This window comes from Plectropomus leopardus, chromosome 15 (assembly GCF_008729295.1).
Source record: "Plectropomus leopardus isolate mb chromosome 15, YSFRI_Pleo_2.0, whole genome shotgun sequence".
In the NCBI taxonomy this organism is placed as follows: Eukaryota; Metazoa; Chordata; class Actinopteri; order Perciformes; family Serranidae; genus Plectropomus; species Plectropomus leopardus.
In genome coordinates, this window is record NC_056477.1 from 19,505,821 (window position 1) to 19,533,474 (window position 27,654).

General features: G+C 40.9%; 1 protein-coding gene across 1 annotated transcript; it reads right to left on the reverse strand.

Annotated features, from left to right (window-relative positions):
* Nucleotides 1-3,327: 3,327 nt before the first annotated feature.
* kcnk12 (potassium channel, subfamily K, member 12) lies at nucleotides 3,328-27,654 on the reverse strand. The gene is made up of 2 exons (XM_042501542.1): nucleotides 27,315-27,654; nucleotides 3,328-4,242 (listed from the first exon to the last, which is right to left on the reverse strand). The coding sequence occupies exons 1-2, from the start codon at nucleotides 27,652-27,654 to the stop codon at nucleotides 3,350-3,352; spliced, it is 1,233 nt and encodes a 410-aa protein (XP_042357476.1). The 3' UTR covers nucleotides 3,328-3,349.

The following is a 27,654-nucleotide window of genomic DNA, read 5'->3' on the forward strand; positions in this document are numbered from 1 at the left end:
GTATTTTGGCCATTGCCATTCTGTTTTTTTTTTTTGGAGCCAGAATTAATCATATTTTGCTGAGAGGGTGAAGATGTGGAGGAGCAATCGAAAGACATTAATAATGCCCTTAATAATGCCTAACTTTAAGTCTTAATAAAATGTAAACGTATGAGTTATATAAAAATTCACCTATGTACAGTTGCCATGAATGCTGAAATTAGCTTTCGAGACAGAAAACTTTTTTTTTGTACGGGGTTTTGAACATGTTTATTTCTGCCATAAAGTTGGGCATTTTAACATGGGGCTCTATGGGGATTTACTTGATTCTGGAGGCGGCCTCAAGTGGCCATCAGAGGAACTGCAATTCATGGCATTTCTGAGTTGACTTCATTTTTTATCTCTGGAGGTTGCTGCTGCATTAACACATTATCTATCTTGAGTGTTATATTTGTGCAAAAGAGTAAAAATTACTCACTGTGGCTGTGCAACCACATATTTAACTTAAGATGTGATAGATGTAAGAGCGATAAATCTAAGTACAAGAAATAAATAAGTAATAAATCATGTCATCTAACTTTCAGCAAGAAAAGCGAATACTGGCATGCGTAATTCCCAAAATATCAAACTACTCATTAACAACTGGAAAACCTGTGTTCACTTCGTAATCTTAGTATCCATGTTTTTGGAGGGTAGTTAGGTTCTGTATGGTGCATCTTATCAGTCTGCTGACTGGCTGTGTAAGAGACATGTGACAGTGACTTCCTCAATCATTCACATGTAGATATTTGAAAGCTATATGTAGAAAAATAGACTTTAAATAGTCCTCTGTTTTATATACAGCTATCTCGTATGGCTTTACCATAATGGCATGCAGGAGAAACTAAGACAAGCCTGAAGATTTAACTACCTGAGTCATTTTCTCTATTTCTCTGGATGAGACTGGGGAGTAAAGGAAAATTATTCAGATCTATGCACGAACAGGATGAAATCAACGAAGGATAGATCCAGATCCAATTTGCGCCTTGTTGAAAAAGCGCTTTTTAAGACATTCCGATACTATATACTATATATGTACATTTATGGCATGTCTCATCGTATTCACAGTGTAAGGGTGATGAGCGTGAGGAGAGAGCCGAGATCTGCAGGAGTGTTTTGGTGCAGTGTGTGTGAAGTGAATGCAGAGATGACAGAGAAAAAGAGGTGAGCGGCCTGGGAGGATATTAGATCTTGAAGATGGACGCCAGGAGAAGTTGAGCCCTTGGCTGAAAGAGCCCATTGATTTGGTTTGGGCATGAATTTGATACCAGCTCCTTTACCTCCACTGCTGTCACCAGAACCTCTCTCTCTAGTTCTCATCCTCCATCACCGTCTCCCGGACAGTTTAACTATCAGCGTCTCCTACTCTGCCTTGCTGTTTACGAACATCAAACACACATCACACGGCTTTAAATCACAGATGCCCTGGAAGAGATAGTCGCCGGCAACTAGGACATTGATCGCACGGCCTGACAGGGTAGCAGCGTATCCACCCGCCATCCATTAAACCTCGGCTACACATTTACACTGAAATCGAGAAAAACATTCAACTTCTGCGGGCTTTTGTATCATGCTTTGTTTCACAGAGAGAGCCATGTATCTGGAAAGAAGTCTTCCTCGACGAAAACAGAAAATCCCCACAAAAATAAATCAGTGCATTTGAGAGTCCTTCAGGGTTTTGTTATCCACTCCAGCATCTGAGATTGACCTGACTACTTTCAATCTGCGTCATTTAATAGAACGTGCCTACAGGGTAAAACTATCTGTACTTCCATCCACCTCAGTCTTCTCCCTAATATTTCACTTCAAACAAACAAACAAACAAACTCACCTCTCATTATTCTGTTTCTACAAACACAAGTTTATATTCTGCATCCAAAGAGTAATTAATACACTGCAGGCCTTTATCGTTTGTTTTCCTCGCAGACAGCTGAAAGCTTGAAAACGAAGAGAGAGAAAGAGTTGGGTGGTGCCTTCTTTTACCCTTCAAGTCAAAGTCTTTGGCCACCGAAGCATTTTCTGAGCTGATAAGGAAGCCAGTTCCTCTCTCACGAGAAATGGCTTTTCATTCTTCAACCCTGCTCTTTTCTCCATCTCGAGCAATGGGAAATTACTCTTTTAGAGCCCGCTAGTGTGGCACACTGTAAAACCGGCCCTCGCCACATCCCCGTCGAAATCAGCTACATCACAGCCATGCTTAGCTAAACCCAGGCACTCGCCCCCAGAAATGAAATCAATCACCTGAGGGCAAAACTTGATGTGTGCCAAGAAAGAAATGGGGTTTGCACAATCAATGGAAGGTCTAGAAATGGTGCAAAAAAATGCATGAGAAGTATAATGCATAGATCAGTATGTGCTATGTCATTCAGTGATTACGCTTTTTATATCAGCATTCAGTATGTACATTCAGCTAAACTGGTGAAAGCCCAAAACAATGAAGACTGCACTGTATGCTTCCCTTGGCTTCTTTACAGCACAACATTTCAGCTGTGTAAGGCTGATATATTGAGCGTATATAGCAGAGCTGCAGACTAACACTGATGTTTCAGTGAATTGTTCTGGGTTGAGTTTGAGGTGAATGTGACCGCGAAATCTGACAAGTTGATCTTACTTAAAATAATCTTGTAAATGGATTGCATTGAAAAGGGAAAGTAAATATAACTAATAATATGAATTTATGTTTATTTTGTATCTAACTGTTGAATTTACTCAAAATTTAGCTGTTTTACTTAATTTTGTGAAGTTGTTACAACTTAAAAATGAAGTGTTAGCAGCTTTATTAAACCAAGTTAGTCTGACTTGATACAGATATATAGCACAGAAAACTTGCTTCAGTGAATTTTCCAAAACTTCGAAAGATTGATTTAAATAAACTAAACTAAATAAAAAAAGTAAATATATCTAAATTTTAAGTGAACTCAACAATTAGATATAGAGCAAGCCTAAATTAAGACTAATAGTTATATTTACTGACATTTTTCAAGGCAATGGGTTTCCTTAATTTTTTTTTTTTTAAATAAAAACAACTCTTACAGATTTTACAGTGTGGGTGATGAGTGCTCCCCACACTTTCAGAACAACTTGTGTTGAGTCTGTGGTTCTCTCATCATGCCATCATCATGAAAACATCACTTACACCATCACTGTCGTGCCTGTATTATCATCGCAGGCTTGTAATTCCAACCAAAAGTATCCAAAAACTCATATGTATCATGCATAACGAGTTACAATCCATCTCAAAAGCCTAGTATTTTTCTATGGCGATCAACCTCAGGGTTTGTTACACAGTATGAGAATCAAGAGCTCCACATTTCATGTCTCACTGTGTCCTCTACCTGGAGTTACTCGTCTCTGCCAGCCTGTTGTTCATGATACCGAGGGCGCCAACCCCCCCAGAGAAACCATTATGGCGTGAGCTGCCACAGACTGTCCTGGGATATCCATTGGCCGACTCAGACAGCTGCTTCTGCATGATGGCCAGCGACACCTTGTTAGAGGCTGCCAAGTCTTTCATAGAGATCATCTCCCCTGATAGTCTGCGTCCCTCGGTATCACTATCACAAGGACCATCTGAGTCGGGCGGCTGGCCAAGCCGACCCTTGCGACCCTTGAAGCCCGGGCGGATGGCGTTACGTCTGCCCAGGAGGGCGCTGGCCTTATTGCAGCGCTGGCAAAACAAGCAGCTCATTTTCTCCAGAATCCAGTTGAGCACCTGCTTGATGACAATAGAGATGACATTAAAGAGCGAGTAGATGCAGCACACTCCCATTAGCATGAAGAGGAAGTTGGCCACCCTGTAGAGGCTTTGGTATTCGTAAGCAGCGCTCTGACTGCTGACATAATCCCCAAAGCCGATGGTGCTGAAGGTGACAAAGCAGAAGTAGAGTGAGTCTAAGTACGCCCAGCCCTCCACGGGGGTGTACATGGCTGATGCACAGCAGGAGATGGTGATGGCTGACAGGCCAAGAATCAGCATCACATGGTACACGGATGGCTTCCAGCCAGGGAGGGAGTACGCTGAGAAGTCATGGCGGATTCCTGGAGGGAGTAGACCACTGTTCCTGATTCGACGCTCCCTCACGGCCTTCATCACCACAGCCAGCAGTGTGATGATGCGTTCCAGGAAGAGGTTAAAGAAAAGGATGGTGGCGGCACAGCCCAGAAGCCCATAAAAGATCAGGAACACCTTGCCTGCAACTGTCACAGGCGTTGTCATCCCAAAACCTGCAGAGACAGGAGAGATATATCAGACAGTTTCCACACTGAGGCCAAAAACACATTTTCTCTGACAAGATGACTTCAGCTCCCACAAAAAATTATGTCCCTGAGACAGGGGAAGCGAAGCGTGAAAGCATGACAACCTCAAATCTAATGTTTTTTTTTTAAATGAAGCTTAAATCATATTTTGTGCTATAAAAGTGTGTAAAGGAAGGATTGAGTGAAGTACACACAAGTTATGTGCAGAAAATACCTGATACTAACTGGTGTTGACGCTGATACACGACTGTAAGCTTTCTAAGGAAGATGAGTGTTTGTTAAGTCATAATGAACAAAGAGAACAATAAAAAAGTGACTATGGGATTTTGAACAACACAGTATTTTGCATTGCAAATGAAGCTGCAAGTTGTGAAATGCGACAGCGACTGAGTGAAACTAACAAAGTGGACACTGCTAGTGAAACCAGCATTACATATATTAGCAGAAACAAGACAACATTTTGACATCTGAAGGAACCTTTTATGTAAACTTGTATGATTAAAAAGAAAGCCCAATGACAGTTGAACAATCCATCTTTTATAGATTTTTACCCTTTGACACCTGAGCAATAACAATTATGATGATTATAAATATAATTTTATGAATATTTTCCCCTACCTTTTAAACATTTTTTCTAAATCTACTAAATCTTGCAAATTGCGGGACATTTTTTGTCAAGTTCCTTATTGGCTTTTTCTCCATATTTTTGAATGAAACCAATTTGTTCTGGGATTGAAGGTGTAAATACTTGTGAAAGGCATCTAAACTCAGCACAAGAAAAGTCATGTCCTTCCAGGTTTCAAAGGGTTAATGTGTCCAATATATCTGATTTAGATGGTACGCTAATATAACGTTAGATGATATTACGGCAGGTCTACATTCGTGTATTGTTATTTTGCATTGTGTAAAGCCACATGATGTTTTTTCATGAGTATTTGCTTTACCGTATACTGCTGTTGGTTAGGCTGTAAAAACAAGGACATAGGGGTTACATTGAGGGGAGGATGATGTTGGGAACAAGCTTAGGTAAGCCTTCTGAATATTTTTTCTCTCTGCTGTGCGGTTTGGCTTCCTGCTTTCTTCTGATTTCTTAGTCAATTAGACTGAGTGTTCAAGCTGGGAAAGGGGTTATGAGAGGATGTTTATGAATTCTGCTGCATGTTGAAGGAGCACTTCTTGCTCTCGATGAGCATCACAGGTGCAGCTCTGATTTCGCAGCTACAGCGCGGCTCTGATATTAACAGTAGCTGATGAGTGTCTCTGCATTTAAGCATAATATTGTTTCCTTTATAAGATCAAATTGTGCTAGAAATTCTTTCAGCTTCACTTCAAGAAGGCTGCCACTTTTTTTTTAAGAGGCGTTAAAATAATGAAGAGAAGATCATTTACCTCAATATTTGATGGGGAGAAAATTCTCTTGGGTTCATAGCAGTGGTTCCCAATTTGCATTGCTAAATATAACACATAGCCTTTCAACCCCTCATTACAGGTTATGGTCATAGTCTGGACATTTGCTCTGAGCAGTCCAGGCACAGAGTGACTTTTCCTCAACTAAAGGTTTTATTAGATGCCTGAAAAGATGAAAGTATCCAGTGTTTTTGCAAGAAAGTGGTCGACAGCCATGAAAGCAGCTCTGTGAGGCTGTATCACAGCACTGCTTAGAGTTAAATGCTAACACCAGCATGTTCACAAAGGCAGTGCTAATAACATTAACCATCCATTTTACATTTGTGTGCTAGCATGCTAAGATAACATTACATCAGAAAAAAATCTGCCCAGTTTTATGAGAATTTACAAGAGTATTGTCTCAATAATTCAGGAAAAACAAGAGCAGGTGTTTTTTTTTTTACCCAAGTTTTGTCTTATATTTTCCCAAGTTTTTTTTTTCAGGATTCTGATAGAATAATCTAATTAATTCAGAAAAATAGGGCAAATTTCCTCAAGTGAATGCATAACACTTCTGTATAAAAGTTTTGGAAAAATCAAAAATTTACCTGACCTAACCTTTAACAATAGACCTGATGGTAGTACATAGAGGTCAGAGGAACAACTAATTTGTAGGCTGATATTCATTGGAAAGAGGATATGAATGTGTGTACCAAGTTTCATGGCAACCCATACAATATATATTGAGAGTATTTAAGTTAGTAGGACTCTTCCTCTGGAGACCATGAATGTCTGTACAATCTATCAAATAGTTGTTGAGATATTTCAATCTGGACCAGAGTGCTGGACCAGCTGATGGAGTAACATAGCCGCCATTACTATAGCCATGCTAAAAGGAACAAAGTACAGTCAGGTTTAAAAAAACAGATTTTGTGCAACGTAAAAACTGTTGTTTTTTGTTGTCCTTTTATTATCTTGTTATGGTTCAGATTTCTCCTGGCAGCAATTTGTGGGATCCAAGAGGTTATCTTCAGGTCTGAAAAGTGAAGCAAATGTGGAAAAGCTTTAAAATTGCAATTATTCTAACGGCCATGCGAGGCAACTCCACAGGTTGTAAAAAGAAGGCTGATTGTATCTAAGTATATATGGAAATGAACCTACTTCTCACTTGATTTATTACCTCATCAAACATTTTCCTAGTGAGTTAATGGTCTCAATCACTAATTTAAAGTGTTCTTTAATACAGCATGATGTTCATTTTGTAAATGATGGTCCCATTTAGAGAAAAATAGGTAATAAAGTAGGGTGTGCTTTATTATTAATTACAAGTCTATACCAAGGTAGTGTACTCGGCCTCCCTGTCAGATTCACCCCTTTCTCCTTCACAGCTTCACCCTCACTTCCAAATATGGTAATTTTTGGCTCCAAAAAATAAGATGGAAATGGCCAAAATGCAAAATCTTAAGGTTTCAAAACAGGAGTACATAAACCAGTCGGTGACATCTTGGTAGTTACATTCACTTCTTTTATACACACTGAAAAAAGAGAACTGTTAATCAACAGAAATCAAATGATGTCTTCAATCATTAACACACGCATGATTTAGGTTTTTTCAAATCAAGTTAGATCAACACAACTGTTTGGAAATCGAGTTGAGAAAACATGATTCATTTATATTTTACCAATTCAAGTAATTATTCTCAGTTGATTAACAATCGTCTATGGTGGGGTCGCATTTCGGGTTGGGAATCACTGTAAATAAATGATTAAAATGATGATTTCATCATTTCATCAAATATAAATGTATATTTATGTATATGTATACATCTAATGTGTCAGACCACGTTCTTTTCAGGTAACAACTGATGTTTGCTTTTTCTTGTGCAAATTTCTGCTCTTTGTGTTTACGTTATATGGTTATTTCTATACACACACACACACACACACACACACACACACACACACACACACACAGTCATTCCCCTTAACCACAGAGCAGCAGATGGTATATTTGTCAACAAATAAAATCGTGCTGAAAGATCAACCAGTTCACTTCCAGGCCAAGGTTAATTGATTTTTCCATCATGGCGATCCTCCATTTCAGTCTTCTCTGAGCATCAGGGCAGCGCCTTTCCCCCCCTTTTCACCAACCACTCTGTAATCATCCTCGTCAGGTAATAAATGACATCAATAACTAGACGATACTTCCTTTATGATACTCAAAATGGCTTTTTTGACCTTATCTCTCGTCCTGAAAACCACTCTCCGGTGGGTTTGCTGACACCCCAGGTCATTTAAATCAACACTGATTGATACAGATTGCTTTATAGAGACAAGAGGGGATACATCCCCCACATGTGCACACATGTACACACACCTATGGCCTTACACACACGGAGGTAGACGTGTAGGTTTTATATATTACACCAGACACTGAATTATCCGGTTTTGTAAAAGAAAGTGACAAAGTTCAGAGAGGGACATTTGGATGATGGGAAAGTGAGGGGGCAGTGATTACCCAAATTAAGCCCTTCAGTGGAATCCTATTTCAGTGTTTCATGGTTAATTAATTAGTAGCTCAAGTCTTTTTAACCCAACTGAATAACAGGGAAAACAGATTACATCTTCTCAGCGTGCACAGAGACAGTCTTCCGCACTGTCTCTCATTACCAAGTAAATTACCTAAGAGAGGAAAAGGCACCAGGCATCGATTCAGTGTAGCATTTCGGAGCCATTACTCCAGACTACTGTGTCAGGATGCATTAGGAAAAACAGAACAATAATAGAAAGCAAAGGACGGGCAAAGCTAAAACCAAACACTGTGTGGCTTTATACTTGCAAAGACTTAAAACTCTTGATTGTTACAAAGTCCAGACCAGCCATCCTGCTGCTGACCTCGGTGGACACTTTTAATGTCTCCACTGTTTCCAAGCCATGATGAGTCATTTAATTCCACAGAACCTGATAAGGCTGGAAATCATATGTGTGCTAATCCAATTAAATCAGTGCCCTGGGAGAATATTTATTCATTAACATTAAATACAGTATGCTCAACCCAACATAGAAAATGATGCTATGCTCTAATGGCTAATGATGCTTGCACATATAATCACACTCTGGAGATTCGATCAGAAGAAATGTGATGAAATGGTGCCATTAGTATCCATTAATTACCACTTGACAGTTTTAGGAGAAAAAGAAGAAGAAGATGCTCTAATGGTTATCAGACCGTGGGGAGGTGAAATGTTAGGGGGGTTGGTTGATGAAAATAGATTGTTACTGAACTGATGTGACGTCGGGGTTAAGGTCAGCTTTTATCACCAGTGGTCAAGTTTAAACCACATGCACTCAACAGTAATCACAGAGTTGACACAGTTTAGACCGAGTAGCTCTCATTACAGTCCAACAGCAGATTTCAATGGCCCATTAAGTTGTGTAGTAAAGTCGGGACCTAAACAAATAGCACAAATTACTGAGAGCGCTGCTAATAGAAGTATTGATGGACTCTGCATTTCATTTGTACACTCAGTAGACCGCTGGCCTCTAAACAGCAATCAATCATCAGATTTTACAGCAACGAGCCACTCTGAATGAAGGAGACCTGTTTGAAATCTACAACACTCAGCAGGTATCTCATTATCTAAAGAGTCTGCAGCACCAAGGAGTTAACAGCAGGTGTTTAATCTAAACCTATAAAGTGCGGTGTTCAAACTCTCCTCGCCTGGTGGAGTGACATTTCTGCTGGCAAGATATGTGGAACTGCGCTATTTTATAGCCATTTGTGCATGAAAACAATGAAGCAGTGGAAATTATTTCTCTATAAGCATATAAACATCATAACAGAGTTATGGTGATAGACTATATAACAGGAATGGATAAGGCAGGCGATAACCAACCTAACTGCTGGAGTAAATGTTGGCACTGTACATTTCTGCAAACCGCAGATGTGTTACTTTTATATGCGTATATGGTGAAACTTTATGTTTCTTCATGTTTCAGTTTTCAGTTTTATGTTGTGACAATGCTGTAGTTAAGTTGTGGGTTTAGACATCTTGGTTAGGGTTAGGAAAACATCACGTGGGGGCTTAAAAAACAGTTTGGTCACTGCAAACATGGCTGAACAAGTCTCGGACTGTCATTATAACGACCCTGTTTTTCTGGTCTCCAACAGTGGACTGATGCTGTCTGCTGCTTGGCAGCCATCTGACCTAAGTGTCACTATAGCCTCCTACTAATGACAGATACTTGATTGATCCTTATAGGAAATTATTTTTCTAAAATGAAGCTCAGCTCATAAATGTCATGTGAAGACATAAATGTAATGTGAAGACTAAAAAAATATTCACTATCTTTTAGCTCTGTTTTTATATTGGATTGAATATTGGACACGACTACAATAATTTTACAATGGTTCTTTCAACAGTTTTTCTTGGAAGTTTGTCTTATCAACCAAAGATGTGGGTATTTGTCAGTGCTGGTTTCTGCTGCCCCTAAGTGGCAAAAAAGCCCCAAATATGTTGTTAAATCTTTTAAAAATGCTAAAAAATTTCCAAAAACTGCTGGAAACGTGTGGCCATCTGTGGGCCCATATGCGTGTAGGTCTTAAAATGAAGTGTTGCTGGGCGCATGGTTGGCGCGTTGCTATTTTGAGGCAGCAGAAAGCAGTTGTACCACTGACCAACAAAAACCTAATCTCAATTGCGCAGAATTTTTCTGCTATTTAAAGAGTGCATTATTCAAATAGTAAGATGCGTTTACATAGCTGGTTCACAACACACCTACACTCTACACAAGGACGGACGGATGGATGAAATAATACATCATTAGTGAGGAAACTATTAATTACATTCTCTAAAATGTGAACAAAGCAGAGAGCAAAGCTGGAGAGCCGCTGTAACTCTGCAGCAGACTCCTCATTAAAAGAGACACAAAGAAGCAGTATGACTTCATTGATTATCTGAGAAGCTTAAAGTTTAGTTCTGTTTCCTTTGTCAAGTTTATAACTTCAGTTTTTCATTTTGCTGCCCACAGTATTTGCTGCAGTAACATTACTGCTTCTACTGCATTACTCTCAGCAAAAAACAGCTGGCTACTTCAATTTGCCAAATCCACCATGTAAATAACAGTGCACCAGCTCCAGGAGTACCTGGCTTTTAAATGGAAGGTGAGGTGATACTGATTGGTTGAATTCAGGTTATGCCAAAAACACACCTGTGATGAATCAATGGACTAAATACAAATCCTCTTTCGCCCTTGCACCTGACTTTGCACACAGATTAAAAAAGTAGTTTGGCATGCTCTAAATGCACTTGCACCATACACTTCAGACCATGTGCTATAGTGCTTTTTAAATAGGACCCATGGTCACCGTAATAAAGGAGCATGTCACCCAACAATCGTTATTGTCAACAAATCCCATGTAAATCGCATTATTCCGCATTATGTGCCACAGAGCTCCAATGCGATTTACATGGGATTTTTTTGACAATAACGATCATATATAAAACCAGCAGACATACATTTATCCACACCATTTCTAAAGGGAAAGATTTGTCAACAGTCCAACTGCAGATATGATACATTATTTAACACTTTAAAATAAAATAAAGATGAAGTAATCTATTTCATACTTGGTATGTGTTGTGGAGTTATTGAGTTATAGAGTTTTCAAAGAGTTCACCTTGGTGCTGGTGACAAAGCTGAATTGACACCTTTTACGAAACAAAGTATCCTGAAAAAGAAAATATTGATTCACTTTCCTGGAAGAAAGCCTCACAAGGCCAACTATCATAAAGCTGAACCCATTTCAGTCTCAAGTTAGAGAAGAAGTCTGCTTTTAGCGTAAGTGAGTTCAGCTGATAATTTTGGGAATGTAAGGACAGTCAGGACTAATCGACAACGGCCAACGAAGCACATAATGCAGGAGAAAAATACAGGAGAGCTGGTTCAAAAGGGCCAAGGTTCCTAATGGATACACATGAGAATAAAGGGTAACTAAAAGCACTCAGTCATGCCTCTGTCTTTGGATGAAGGACATGTGCTGTACATTCAGCTGTCTCTCTGAGCCGTATTGAATCTGAAGGTCACTGTGTGTCATTGAGGACAAGGTCGCCCCCACACAACTCCTAGAAAATTGGACCCAAAGATTCATTATGACTGTTTTGCAAACCAAAAATCAAACCTTGACCTCCTTTTCCCTCTTCACATCTTCAATTTGCGTGCTTGAAAGCAAGCTCCCAGTCAAACCAACTGCGTCCCACTAGTGGGAATACTCTTAAATTGGCCTGATAGGAGCGACAGCAGAAAACGCCACGTCCTCCTGATGATGACTGTGTTTCTGTGAAGAACAGGAAATCATTTGTCATGGGGTGGCGTGGTGGGGGTCTGCGGAGAGGACAGAGGGTTGAGGAAGCATCAACGTGGCCAAACCTGACACATCATCACCACACCATCTGCTGAGGAGCTGCCAGGATTACTGGCAGACCGGGTAATAATAGGAACATTCACACTATGCTGTCAGGTTTACAAAAAACACATGATAGAATAGGTCACATACATCATTGAGATGCGGCTGTATTGCTGCGTCTGTGCACTGCATGAACAAATAAAACAAAGACCATGGTAATATTAATAAATCACCCAGAGCCTACACATGCAACAATATATATATAGTGCCCTGAAGCAAAACAATGTAGCTTTGAATTTCACACCCGGCTCACCCACACACAATATAGGCGATACATTAATGGTATCTGTTCTGTCAAAGCATTGATAATAATGGTTTTGTGTTACACATGGCTGCGCAGTAATTAGGAATAGACTGAGGTTATCGACACACTGTTCGAAGTAACAAGATCTGCAGAGCAACAAAACCTGTTCAGTAAAACACGACTTAAATACCTTCTTTTTCTGATTTTGTAATTTGTTTGGCCTCTCTGTAACTGGATCAAGTCAAGTGTTTTAAATTGTGTCTCGGTACTTAATTCACTGGCAAAGAGAGCCAGGAGGATTGATGACTCCGCCGCTGTCTGTATCGATTTATTGTCAAAAAAATATGCTGCATTGTCTTTGGATCTGCGCCAACAATTATTCTTTTTTTTTCTTCATTTTTCGATCTGTTTTTCATCTATGGAGAGTTTCGAAAGAACTAAAAAGACTCCAACATGCATGGAGTCTGCTGTTATGCAGTTAGGGGAGTCAGGGCTTACATAAGCAAAATTAAAATTCAGATTAACGTGGCTTCTTTGTCCATCTGCGGACGGTAACAGATTTTGTCCTTTCATGTGACTGAGGAGTCACTCTCTCATCAGATTAATAGCTTCTCCCTGAATGATCTAAGGGCTGAATGTCCTTGTGTTTCCGATTATCTTGTACTGTATGCACAGTCAATGTTTGAGCAAAAGCTTAGCTACATAAAGCCCTCTTCTATTATTCGCCAAAGTAAATACACCTGTCCAGGTGGAGCTTTTGAAACACTATCACCCTGAGATCAGTGAGATAAGCCTCCATGTTCAGCATAATATAGATTTGGTGCTTGTGCAGTATCATGGTAACTCTACATTAAAGGTCCAGTGTGTAGGATTTAGGGGATATATAGGCAGAAATGGTATCTAATATTACTGTGTATTCTGTAGTGTATAATTGCCTAAAAACATGAATTGCCATTTATATCCACCATGTTTCTACAATAGCCCAGAGCAGACAAACCAAACACTAGCTCTAGATAGGGCCATTCGCGTTTTCACATCAGCCTCCCTTGTTGGGGGGGGGTCAGTGCCTATTCAAGGTCTGTGTAAAGGAAATGGCTGGCAGGATGGGATCATGGGCAGCAGCAGCTGTAAATGTCCGCAAAAAGGGAAAACAAAAAGATTTGGGACCTCCTTACCCTCCAAGTAAAGGACAAGATCAGTTGCCATAAAACAGGAACAGTAAATGATTGTTATTGCCATGTTATGGTATTATTGTTTATATAAGGCTGCCAAATTGTATGTCATATGTCACACCAGAGACGGATGCTATTGCTTTAAACGTCACACCCATCATTCTCGTAGTGCCCCTGTTATGCCTCTTTTGATTCCGCGATGCCAGCATGCTACCCAAAAACACACACTTGAGCCGCATGATGTTGCCATTGTGTAATTCTTTTTAAAAGCGCGAAGATTGCATATTTTGACCTTTTTGTAGCAGCTCTAAAAAGTGATCTCTGTGTAAAAAGGGCTTAAAAAAACCTCTGAGACCTCTGTGGATAATTCAGGACCCGGTTAAATCCTTCACAGAGAACACTGAGGGAAATCTAACCTGGACAAGTTTCAGCTGGTTGCAGACTGCAATCCTCACCACTGGATGCCACAAAATTCCCCCAAATCATACACACTGTTCCTTTAAATTAACTGCTTCACATAAAAACTTTGAAATCAGATGTCAGCAGCAAATGAATGCTTGAGTGCTCAGTAGATAATTCAATATATTGTTTTTTTTTATTACTGATAATGTGAGAGCACACATCCCTGAAATTTAAGGCTGGGCACATTCCTGTCAGGGACTGCTAAGTTAGTGACAGCTGCAATAATGATCCCGGATCATACACAGACAAACCACTGCAAGCTGCCTCAGAGAGATGAAGAGGCGATGCTCTGTTGCTCACAATTAAATTATATTTTACTTTCTATTAACTGAATTTGCCCACTATGAGTCTGAGACTATGCCAGGGGCTGCCAGCCTGGAGGTTGCGGAGTAATTTGTGAATGCTGGCATGACGACAAAATATATGCATTTCAACACTCTCAGCTCTCGTGTGATCCTGGTGTTTTCCAAGGATAATTATTGTTTCATCATCAAATTAATGTGTCCAAATGGAAACAGGCTGTTTGAGAAGTAGATCTCTGATGTGAATGATTTAAAATCTTGGTCTGGCTGTAGTCCAGCTGATCTGCAGAGCAGCTAGTGTGGATTCACCCAGAATCTCACACAGTTTTGCTGAAATAAAAGAAAGGATGAGGAGTGCTGTTTCCTCTGATCCAAACAGACTGTTTTATAAAAAATTCACATTCAGTGGCCCGCACTGCATCTAGTTTCCAATTTCCAGCAAGCTCCAGTGTTTGAGTTTCCTGTCATTTCTCTCGAAGGCAGATGTGTAAAATGCAACAGCCAATGGACTCCCACTAGCATGCTGCCCATGATCTCATGCTGCACGGAAGACGCAGCGCTCTGTCAGTTTTTTATCTGTAATCTAATCGTAATGATCAACCGTCTGACTGATTCAAGGTCATGCTCAAAAGTCATGTGCCTCCTCTATTTCTCATGTGTTATGCTGTTACTGTGTTTGCTCTGTGTAGAAAGTTTTGACTGAGGCTCAAAGAAACAGGGGATTGTGCCAGGTCTGAAGGGGGATGTTGATTAATCTCAAATCTGAAATCTGAAGGGGGGCTATTATGGTCACTCTTTATTTTGGGTGTCTACTATAACATGTTTACGTGCCTTAATATTAAAAAAATTACTTTATTTTCTTTGTACTGCCCGTGGTGGGACAGCTGTGTGTGAAACGCTCAGTTTTAGCATCCTTCTCTTTAAGCCTGTCCTAGGTTTTGTTACATGATGGACTTTGTGGGTTTTCTGTTCTGTTTTTCTTGACACTCATGTTCTGTTTCCTCTTTTACTTTGTAGTATCACTCCTCATGTGTCATGTCTGGTTGATTTGTATCACCTGTCCCTCACTTGTTTTACAGTCCTCACTTTTTCTCACTTTCCTTTATGGTTTTCCTGTGTCCTTAGTTCGTCCTGCCTTTCCCTCCTGTTTTCTATTACACCTGCCTTTTATCAGTCTTGTTTGTCCTTCCCTGTTTTCAGTCTTCCCAGCACACCTGTTGTGTTTTAGTCCTGTTTGCTCCACCCTTGTGTTCCCTGCCACACCTTCCATTGTTAGCTAATCCCTGTGTTTCCCTCCTTTTACCGATGTCCATTTACTCCAGCTGTTTCTTGTTCTTGTGATTGGCTCCTTGTGTACCTGTGTGTTTCCCTTTGTTCCTCGTCACTTTGTCTGTGATCCTCCCTGTTGTCTCCACTGTGTTGTCCTCACCTGTGATCCTGATTGGTTTCCGTTTAGTTTTTCATTTGTGTTTTATTTGTACTTTGTGTATGGTTACCTGTTTTTTTTATTTTTTAATTTCCATCAGCAGCCCTTTTTGTTCCTCACTTGGTCCACGCCTGAACACACACACGTGACAAAGCCACCATCCCAAAAAAAAACAGCCCAGTCTGCTCTGACCTATCTACCATAACTTTAATTTTGGTGTCTCTGAAACAGGGCCCCAGGATATGCATCAGGCTTTGAATCCAATTTTCATAGTGGCCAAATAGTGAAATTACATCTTCCCCGTCCACCACGTGATGCCACTGGGCCCGAAAAGATTTTCCCTCATTGACTTACATTATGAGAGAAATGCTGATGAATGGTTTTGGGTTTTTTTTTAGTGTCACAACACCCACGAAATGACTCATTTCACTATCAGGACTTGATCCATTCAGTCTGCTAACATATGAAAGGTCTAGAGGAGCCGCACAATTTAGTCATTGTAACCTCTTTCAAGTTAGCGGTGCACCAAACAATGTTGAATGTTTTTAGCTTCATGCACCACTGAGAACCACCACTGAGGCGTTGCCCACAACACTTTATCCAGGTCTCTTCATACATCCATGCTTTGCACCAGGACCCCCAGGAAGTTGGTCGGACCTCGGAGCTAATTTGACACAGTGACCAAATTGTGTAACTACAACTGTCATGTCCATCACATGATGCTATTTGGTGCAACTTGACCCATCTGGTCCAAAAACAATTTGAAAGTCTAGAAGAGCAGCCAATTAATTCCTTTTATCCCCATTCAAGTTAGCGTAGGGCAAATAGGGAAGTTAGCTGCTCAGTTGGTGAAGTCTCTAGTGTGCTTGCTCTATAAGCTCAATGATGCAGAAGATCTGGGTAATTTTACACCAGTGAGGTCAGTTTTTTTTGGCTTTATTTGACACTGAGCAACTTTCATAGCAATAAACAAGGCCCCGTCTCCAACAATGCATCCAGTTCTCTTTTTACATCCATGCGCTGCACTGTTTAAGCACACGGGAGAACGACCGCAACAGAGGATAGCGACACTTTTTACAATGACAAATCACTTAAAAATCTTCTGAAGCTAAATCTTGACAACTAGGCATGGTCTGACAGAAATATAATTAGATATTAACAACAGTAGCAACCAAGATTTTATTTTTCCCCAGATGTAAGCATGTAGCAATGTTGGTTATGTAATGTAAACACTTTCAGGTGTGTTTGGAGTAGATGAACATATGAAGGAATCTGTCACAAGCTGAAATTAGCTTGTTTGAAAGGTAGGGGGGGAAAAAAAAGGAAAACAGTATTCAAATGATCTGAAGCATTTTACATCCTACACCCTGTAACTATACCTTGTTATTTGAAACTTCAGCCACAATGGCTCTGAACATCAAACACTGTAACATTATAAATATGACAGAAAATACGGCAACTGCTGTTTGCATTTAGACAGCTGAAAGATACAAGAGTGCAGCCTGTCCTCCGGTGTCTCTGGTCTCACACAAGCAGCCCCTCCTTCACACAAAGAGACAGATGGACGGCTGCCAAATCACGCTGTTTGCCAACTTGCTGTTAGCTTATTAACATTGATAACTATTTATATACATGACCCCGAGATGCAGATAAACGTTCTGCTGGTGCAAAAGTGGAATCTGCTATGCAGGCTTTCTGCAACATGGCGACACTTATTGAGATTTTACTGCATCAAAGGCTGCCGACCAATCTAAAAGTTTCAAGAGAGGGACTTTTCTGCTTATGGGGAAGAGTTTAAACTCACATAGCTGCAAGTCAGCATTGACGTCAGCACCAGTGCAAATTGGGTTGTCGCAGAAACATAACACCAGAATATCATTTAAAATGGCTGTTGAAATTAGCCCTGATAGGAAGCAGGTCAGAGGACTGCAGAGTGCAAAGAGCACACAGAGTTTATTTTTTCTTTGCCTTGGCTGGTGCAAAGAGCAGAATCAGTGAAATGCTAATCAGTTTGTGGAGGAGGAGGAAGCCCAGCAAATCTGCTGTGTCCTCTAAAATGATCTTGGTATCAGTTGGCCATGATGATTTGAGTCTGTGAGTTACTGTAGGCGAATGTGCGCCTTAGAGAGTCAGGGCAGATTTATGACCCACTGTGACAGCGCGCAGAGGTGTGTACAGCTATCCTGTACTATGGCAGTTAAGTAAGATGGGGATTTATTGAAGCGAGTGCTTCTCAGCAGGTTTGCCCTACGCACACACATATACACACACATTTCCACTCCACATCAGGAAGCGCCCGTGGAGGAGAGGAAGTGGGAGAAATGGTGGGATCAAATGTTGCAGCTGTGTGTTATCTTGAAAAGAATATTTTTTATTTCTTTGACTTTTAAGTCAGGGGATTTGAGAGGATGATTGTCACTTTACCAGTTATGTTTTTTCTTGTTATTTATTCACTTTCTTAAAATTATTTGTCTGCATGCTTGATTGCTTTTTTACTTCTTTTTTTAATGGCAGTGTTGGCCGTTTGGTTATTCAGTCCACCACTTTGGTCCAGGTTGATATCTCAATATCTGATGCATGGACTGCCATGAAAAACATTTGCAGTTTCAAGATTATGTATCCCAAGGATTTTGGTAAATGATTTCAAAAACAGCTGCCTGCTTATGCTAAAAACAAGGGGGTGAGTGTGAAAATTTCTTATATAAAGAAACATGAGCTCAAAAATACTAAAGGCCCTGACACACCAAGCCAACGGTCAGCCATCAGTATAGCCATTGGTGAGCGTCTGTGGGCCTCCTCACTGTCACTCTGATTTGCTTAGCACACGAGAAAAGAAATGGATTAGACTGTTTTTCTTTAGCCATTGAGCTCTTTAGCAGAAACATTTCCTGGTGGTTTTCGGTAGTGTTCACTGGCGCACAGTAATATATATTTTGTTCTTTCAGCATTGGGTTGTGTTTTTATTGTGCTAACTGGCTAACTAGCCTCAAGACGGAGACACACCGACATGAGGCAGCGCAACAGGGGACTTTCTTTGCTGCTAGTTCTGTGATGTTGGTTGGGTGTGTCTGGACCTTTAAAGCAGAATCTTTGCTCTTTGGTCACGATGAATGCTACCCTTCTCAATACACAAAACCAAAAATATTCATCATTGCACGTTTAAGGCAGAAATGAGTTATTACACAGCAATCTCAGAACTCACCGACTGATGACGATTTTGCCTCTAGGTGCAACAAATTTGTGTGTCCTAGGTTAGCGAAGGAACTACCTGCCCTACTCTGCCCTATTCTGTATCTGGTTGGCTTACCCTGACATTCTTACCCTGACCCTGACTAATCTTACTCCTCTTGCCCAAACCTACCCAATCTAACCAAAGAAGGCAATGAGAACTAGCTACCCAGAACAAAAATAAGGCAGGTTATGCCTTCACTAGCTTTGTAAACGCAAATCCGCCAATATTTAACAGATAATGGATATCCGGGCTGAGACTTCTCCCCTTTTTTGTGCACTTGTCATTGTTAACAGTCCAATTAGCAACTTGATACACAAGAATGTAGTTGAGAGATGACACTCATGTTGTTGAATCTCTATAAACATAAATCTGACACGGACTGTTTACCTTCTTGCATCTAAAGTCCTCTTAACCGTAATTTGTAAATACAACAAAGGGAAGCAAGAATGCTTCCAATAGGAAAATCTTGTCCTGCTGCCTACAAATTCTGCATTCAGTATCTGTTTAGATAGAGTAATTGCATAGAAACTCAATTAATTAAGACAGTCTTCTGGAGCTTCAATGCAGCGGTGGTGCAATTTGGTTCCACTTCCTCATTGGGGACACAATTTTTGTGCTGAGAGTCCTGACTGCACACAATCTAAAGAGACCCCCAGTGCCTTTCATGTGACTGGAGGCCCTCTGTTTTCCATTTTTAACAGTGACATTTCCTCTGAGTGTGTGATTCCACAGAGCAGCCCAGGAGATCTAAAGAGAAACGACGGAAAGACGAGGAGAGGGAGACGAGGTTAAGAATAAAGAGTCGTACAGACCGGCTTCAAATGGTTCTGTGAAATAAACTGTAAAGTGATCTCCATCTCATTATGTAATGCACTGCTTGTGTAATATGAGAGGACTCTCTTTTTGTAACACACTTGCAATGTTTTCCCACAGAGACTCACTGTATAAAGAGATCGAAATGATTGAATGAATGAATCTAAATAAGTGAGTGTATTGTGGTTAAGAACAAAGGAGCAGAGTAGTTACATTTGAGATAGATGTTAGACAGGAGTCCACACTGTCTGGGACAGTCTAGCAACAGTGCCGAAGTGAGAGACAGACGGCGAGAACAAACATCGCTGTGCACCGATGAATCTGCTTTCACAGACTGCAAACCTTTCCCACCCACCTCCTGTAAGCGCACTCATAACATACACCGACAGTAACGACAACACAGATGGTTTTGTCCCAGCGAGGCGGCACCGAGCGGTTAATCTAAATACGAACACGACATCAAAGCAAAAACACAGCCTGCCTTCAGGAATCCACCAAGTCTATCATGTGACATTTCAAACTGCTTAAATGCCAAACGCACGCTCTGCCAGTCTGAGGTGACATTGTCTTGTGACCTCAGAGACTCGGGAATTACAAGACGCAAATTTGGTTTGCAGTTTCATTCCAGATACATGGGCCCTGGTCAGACAAGCGTGTAATAGTCACACAGACCTCACAAGTGTTCCTCACTGCTGAGAATGGGCTGCCAAATCAGCACTTTTTAAATTGGCACAAGAAGATAACACCCACTAAACTATTAGGCCTGATTGTTTACTAACCCTGACAATGAGGTAGAGGACTTTAATTATAATTTTACTTCATCTTTCCTCATGACCATGACATAAGAAGCTCCTATATTTAAATTTCTTTATCACAGCAAGAGCTGATAATGATATTAGATCGTATTTGTGTGATCTCAAATAATTACTCTTTGATCAGAGATGAGATACAAGATCTTTTTTTTGTCATAGTCAAATCCTGTGAAAACACACCATTTCAAGCTGATATGTTCAGTCTGATTTTATGTTGACACACACATCTTGATTTGTTGATTTCCATAAAAAAATGTTGTATACCTAGTTTTATATGACAATGATTTTGCCAAGCTATTGCCACAGTTTATTAATGATTGTTTGACTTTATGATTTATGATGCATTGCTGCATGTTTTTAACAGTTTCTTATAAGGTGTCCTTGAGTGCTATAAACAGCCCCTATGAATAAAATGTATTATTATTGTTATTATTATTATTATTATTATTATAAAAATAAAAAATTGCTTCCTGTCCTATCTGGCCCTCTGTATTGGAGGTCAGATCTACCGTTCATTAACAGGACTCTGCTGAACGTCTAACATCTGTGGTGAGACACTATATGATGTCGAGGTTCACTAAATTTGGCAGAATGTTCCATCTTCACTGTGGGGGAAATTGATTTGCCTGATGTGGGAGCTATAAAATTTTACACATAAATTTGATATTCTGAACACAGCTGGGCAGCTCTGCAAAGTTATGCATTTTGGCACTGCGTCCTGGCTTTTACAGCGCTGTGTGACTGTCAGACTGTCTATCATATTTTAAACTCAAAAGTGCTGTCTCAGACACTACTGGTCCAGATTTGGCTAGGTGTGAAGGGGAATTACACTCTTGTACAGTGTTCTGAGGTTATAAATGGTTTATATATATTTGCTTGATGGGGTTGCTGCGGTCAAATGTTAAACTGCTGTTTGACAGACTTACTCCTACAAGCTGAGTCCATTTAATACAGAACTGACAAATGCAGCTACAGGAAATACAAATGCTACTCTGCTGTTAAATTTATGTTGTTAATAATGTTCATACTTTATAATGTGTCAGACTGCGCTTGAGGGGCAGCAGATCAAGCTGTAAACATCCACATAATATCACCATATAAAGTTTATATATGGCATTATGGACTGGTTGCTGATTTTTGAAATCCAGCAAACATGAAGCAACATCAGCATTTATTGAGAGTAGTGTTTTCGGATGACGACGGATTTAAGCCCAATATTGACTCTCCTTTTAGCTCTGATTTGGTCTGCACCAGCTCCTGAGGGAAATAGCTATATCTTTAGTTAGTTGATGCTCCACAATGTTTACCAGCTAGCCACCACCTTTGTGTGTCTGCCATTTGGTGCTAAGTATAAAGTTAAGTATATGTATCCTCATACAATACTTCATGTGATATCTAAAGAATTAGCAACCCACAAATGGCATCGTTATATAATGTAGGTAGCATAAATTTCCATGGCATAAAGTTCCATAGGTTTTGTATGGAAACAGGGTTTTGGAAAAAAAAACAACATGGTGATGATGTACCTTAAAATAACGCAAAGTTCACTCGATTTTGAATGGGAAATGAACACCGCTCTAGTGGGTTAAAGTCCTGTGTTTCTTTGACCCCTCCACCACCCCAACCTGCCTTGCAGGAATTTTGCTCTTCATACTACTTTCCTCTTTGCTCCCGTCAACACATAGGTCAAATGATCGCCGCATTCCCAATTACATGGGTTATGCACATATTGCTGGCTCATGATTACATGAGTTACATACAAATTCTGTTGCATTACTTTTAGTAGGTAAACAAACAGTGCATGAGAACAGCCTGTGCCAAGAACAACTGCCTTTTGTTATGAGGAACAATATCAATGAGAGCTTTGACACAGAAACAAAGTAAAGTTGTGGACTGTAAAAATCAAAACAATGACTTGAGCAGCTCAAACCGTAAACATTCACATGATAACATCATTTAAAGTTTATATATGGAATTAGCCAATAGTTGCTCATTTTTAAATGTAGTAGACATGAAACCACATTAGCGTTTATTGAGAGCAGTGTTTTGGGGTGACTTGAAGAATTTGAGCCCACTATTGACTCTGCTTTTAGCTCTGTATTGGTCTCCACCAACTCCTGTGGGAAACAGTTGTGTAGGGCTGAGGGGAAGTGCAGTTTTTGGTGATAATAGTCTGAGAGTTTGTCACTATGAGCGACTCCTTTTACACCACAAATAATTTAGTCATTTGACACTTTGTTAATGTATAAATTTTGATTAGTGTAGCTTTAAGCTACATTTTAGGATCATTTACAATGTAATCTGATGCAACAGTAGTTGTTTTAAAACCTCTCTTAGTATCAATATATGCACTTTAAGATAAGTCCAATGAGGACACTTTGATTAAAACATAACGTTTCAGCCTGGAATCAGCAGTTTGTGAGGGATGGGACAATGCCTCTCTGCCGTATCCTGAGGGCAGAGCACCCCGTTATCCTGCTGCAGCACAGCTCTGTGCACCCAGGGTTTACCAGGATTTTATCTTCTCTTAACTCCTTTGACATTTACCCTCATTTTTGCAAGTTGTGTACTGCATGGAGGTTAAATAAGGCCTCATTTAAAAGGACAAACTGTATCAGTCTGTTTTGTGCAGTTTGTTAAACTGTCCTATTTTGCCTTGTCTGCTTGTGTGGCTTCTCTGAGTGGGTGGATATGAGTGTGATGGAGCTAGGAGCTGCAGTGGCTGCCAGGGGCAAAGAGAGGCACGACAGAGTCTATCCCCAGGAATAAATAGCCCACAAGATGATCCAAACCTGCAGCTGAATATGATAACTGCAGAAAAAATAACTGCCCTAACCTAACAGGCTTGTACCACTCAATCTCAACAAGTTAAAAGTCTCAGACCAGACAGCCACCACTGAGTACACTTGATTCTCAGACAAGTTGCCCCTGTGAGCACTTCAAAATGGACAAAGTGTTTCTTTAAAATGTCATCGTAGCAGCTTACCAGGAGACCCACAGGCCTACAAACAGTTACAGAGCGCTGTCCTAATTGGAAGTCGGCAGCTATCAATCAGCCTTGAGGATTATAAATAACTTTCCTATTAATAAATATTCTGTTTACAGAGCAGACTCTTGTGCCCTCTTTAATGAGCATGCAAACAGTAAAGCTGTGTCTGAAAATGTAGGACAACAACACCAAGAGTTGGAGGCTGACAAAAACAAACTCAACTTCAATCCAGCGCTTCAACAAGATGAGAGTCTACCGCCACACTGGTGCATCAGTGAGGCTTCACTAAGACACAGCGGTGCTTTGATGTCAACATGCTGACATGCTTACAGAGATGAAACTAAAATGTGGATGTTTATCCATGGATGTCTTATAGTGACTGGATGCCATGCTCAAAGATGTCGCCTGTTCACATGTATGGAAACTGACATACAAAAGACTTAAAAGTTTCCTAGCTTCTAAATTTGCTTCTGCAATCTGCAGCCCACTGCGCACGTGCATAGACTTCATATTGGAACGACATCATGCAAATAAAAACAGCTTTTTTAGGCTTAAATGCAGATAGTAGTGTCCTGTCGACAGTTTTACAAACGTCTCTTTTATAATGGTGCTTTTTGGTGCATTTAAATTTTTCATTGCAGTATGATTGGCTGCAAGACAGGATGGTAGTGCCACAGTATCCACAACAGGACAAGTGCCATGACAAAATGGATCTGTTAAAAACTGCAATTTCTCTTTTTGCGAATTGTTTTAACTATACAATAGCCACTTAGAGACTAAATAACAACAACATGAAACTGTTTCAGAATCAAAGAATGATGTGATGTGCTCTGTCTATCTACCAATCTACTCCGCTCTGGTTCAGTTCTACAGATAGTACACCACATACATGGACCTCTGGGCTTACACACAACAAACAGCGCTATCTATGATTCTGAAACAAAAGCTAAGTGATTGTAACATCTATCTTGGTCAATAAGTTGTTGTTTGTTTATGATACATAAGCTTAAACAGATGTGGCAAAAATATGCAATCCCCCTTAATACCCCTTGTGGCCCTGGGCCCGATCCAGATCTCCACATACACCCATGTGTTTAACAGGTAATGTTTACCTTGGCCACTGTCTTGGCCAAGTGACAGCCTCTAAGGCTGAAAAACGAAGCCAATGTGGACGTTCCACAAACTGCAATTCATCAATTAGCCACTTGAGGCTGGCTCCAGAGCAAAGACAATCCCCAGAGACCCCCGTGTTAAAATGCCCAGTTTTACAGCGCAAATAAACATGTTTACAGTTTGGCACAAAAAATGGTTTGGTTTTTTTATAGCCAATCTCAACATTCATGACAACTGCACAGGAGGTGATTTCTTTTATATGTTTATAACTCACCCATTCACATTTTATGAAGATCAAAAATTAAGCATATTTTAGGGGGTGGAGTCACCTGGCTGACAGGCTGGCTTTGAGTCATCCCTACTTGATGCTACAGTCTATAAGTCAGATTCACCCCTCGCTCCTCAACAGCTCCACCCTTTTGTCTAAACCTGGTCACTTCTGACTCCAACAAACCAACATGGTGATATGCTGAACTAAAGGCTTCAAAAAGGCAGCCAACAAACCAGTGGGTGACGTAACGGTAGCTATCCATTATTCATACAGTATATAGTCTTGGCATAGCATGTTAGCATCTTAACATTTGCTAATCAGCACTAAACGCAAAGTATACCTGAGGGTGATGTGATTAGTTTTGCAGATCTTTGGTCATAATCCAAAGTTTTGGACAAAGATGAGAACTTTCTATCTCAACCATGGACATGAAGTGAACTCAAGCATTTACAATTTCATGGCAACTGGGGAACTTAATTTGCTGAGAAAGATCCTGCGATCTGATTGAAAACTCCAGAACAGCTACTGAGCTCACCATGTGATGAGATGTCTTTGTCTAAAAAGGTGCTTTAGGTATAAAGAATTAGAGAAAAGCGTCAAAAAGCTGTTGCTGGTTTGTTTAGAGCATGCTTCAGAAAAAGCAATGTATTTTTTGTGTTCCCTGCAGCAATTCCTGAAATTGGGAAACTACACACTGGGTGCGGTACTAATGGCCGTTGAATCTGGCCAGACCTCCTGGTAAACAAGCGCCTCAAGTGGCCACGGCTTCACTTTCATTCTTCAAAGCGATATTGTGGAGGTACATCAAGGGGAGCAAAGTGTCACAGCTGATTTGAAGCCTCTGCCACAGCCGAGTCAGAGGCGGGAAGTGTTTGGGAGGAGTGTCTAGAGTGCGCAGGGGGATGCCACTCTGATAAAGAGTTGTGTGGGGAGGCCCCCAAATCCCTTTCATATCAGCGGCTCACAAGCATGCAGAAAAAAGTAGCACATAAGCCAGAGGGGTAGGGGGGCGGTGGAGATCAAAGTGAGATGGAAATCTAGACAGAAATCCATGCAAGCATATGAAAAAGACAAATACTGTAGAGAGACATCATGCTTTTTTTTTTTTTTACCCCTTTTTTCCCCAAGCAGCTGAGTCAGTTTATGTGATCTTGCTTGTCGGGGGAAGACTGTGTGCTGCTGCATGACAACTGGAGCACAATGGATTTCAACCTGCCACAGACATGTACACAAACACAGCTGCTGTGGTTCCCTCCTGTGACTGGGTGAGCTAAGTGCACGGGCTGCCTGAAAGCTTTGAGGGGAAGACGGTGGAGGAGCCACTAAAGCTCTCATGACAGGTCTACAGTAAATAAAAGTTCTGACAGGTTTCCTGCTCATGTGCATCCAATTCTCTCTGTGCAGCCATGCACAACCATCAGTTTTCCTTATTGCTCTCCTCGCTACAGTTTTCAATTAATAAGAGGTGCCAGAGGTATCACAGTGTACACAGTGTGTGTGTGTTTGTGTGTTGAGGGCAAGGTCAGAGATAGTCAGCAGCTGTCAGTTCAAATGACTACCTGGAGTGTCTTTATTTGCTTGTTCACCCCTTCACACTCACCCACTCACTGTATGACTCCTTTCAGCGAAGGAGGGGCCAAGGGCCTGATGGGTGTTGGAGCCATCAGCCATGCAGTGCACCACACCACTGGCCCTCGGGGTGCCCTGCAAGGGACACTTGCTCTTTTCTGACCTATCGCGCGAGTAAATGTTAAATGGGGGGGAGCAGACGGGGCTTCTCATTGACATTCCTGTCAGTTTGAATGGAAATGTGGCAAAAAAGAGAGAGACTGCACCCATGGGTGCTGTCCTATAGCCAGGGATGAGTGTGCCGTTCCTGGCAGGCGAGTCAGATGTCACCCCCGTTGCCAAAGTCCCTCACAGCCAAAATGTAACACATGACTGGAAAAAAACAAAAATGTTAATCTGTTATTCTGTATGTAAGCCAGTGGAAAGAAAGCAGCCTGCAGGGATGGCAGCTCCAGTCCCTTTGACACCCAGACTGTCAGTAATGATATGATTATTTAACAAACAGAGGCCATGTAAAAATTCTTCAACTTGTTTGTCTTGAATTTGGCTTCATCGGGGCTCTAGATCCCAAATTTGATCAGCATTTAGACTCCTACACCTGCTGGAAGATTCAGTTATTACTGTTTACTAGTGTGAGATGATTATTATGCATCTATGCTCTGTTTGTAAGAGTTCATGTGGCTACATTGAAAAATACATGTTTTCCAACAAGTATTTAGAGGACACCATGGCTGCAAGCAAGAGGTCAGGGAAATCAGTGAATGCTGCATAGATCTACCCACCTATAGTCGACACCACAGTTCCAACAAAATAAAAAGCCCCTGTAAAATCCCATCGTGGCCTCAGAGCATCAGCCCGGATCCCGGCGGCGATTGCAGCCTCGTACTCCCGCAGGAAGGAGTTGAGGTCCTGCAGGCTGATGTTGAAGGTCTCACTGAAGTTGTGGAGCGTCCCGTTCCAGCGGCCGTGAGCCCGCAGCTCCGAGGGCCTCTCTATGGCCGAGAAGACCGCAGCGCCGCACAGCAGGTACAGTATGATGAGGACGGCGAGCAGCACGAAGCGGCCGTTGTCCTCGTTGAGGTGCAGGGAGCGGCAGCCTTGCAGTCGCTGGCCAGGCATCAT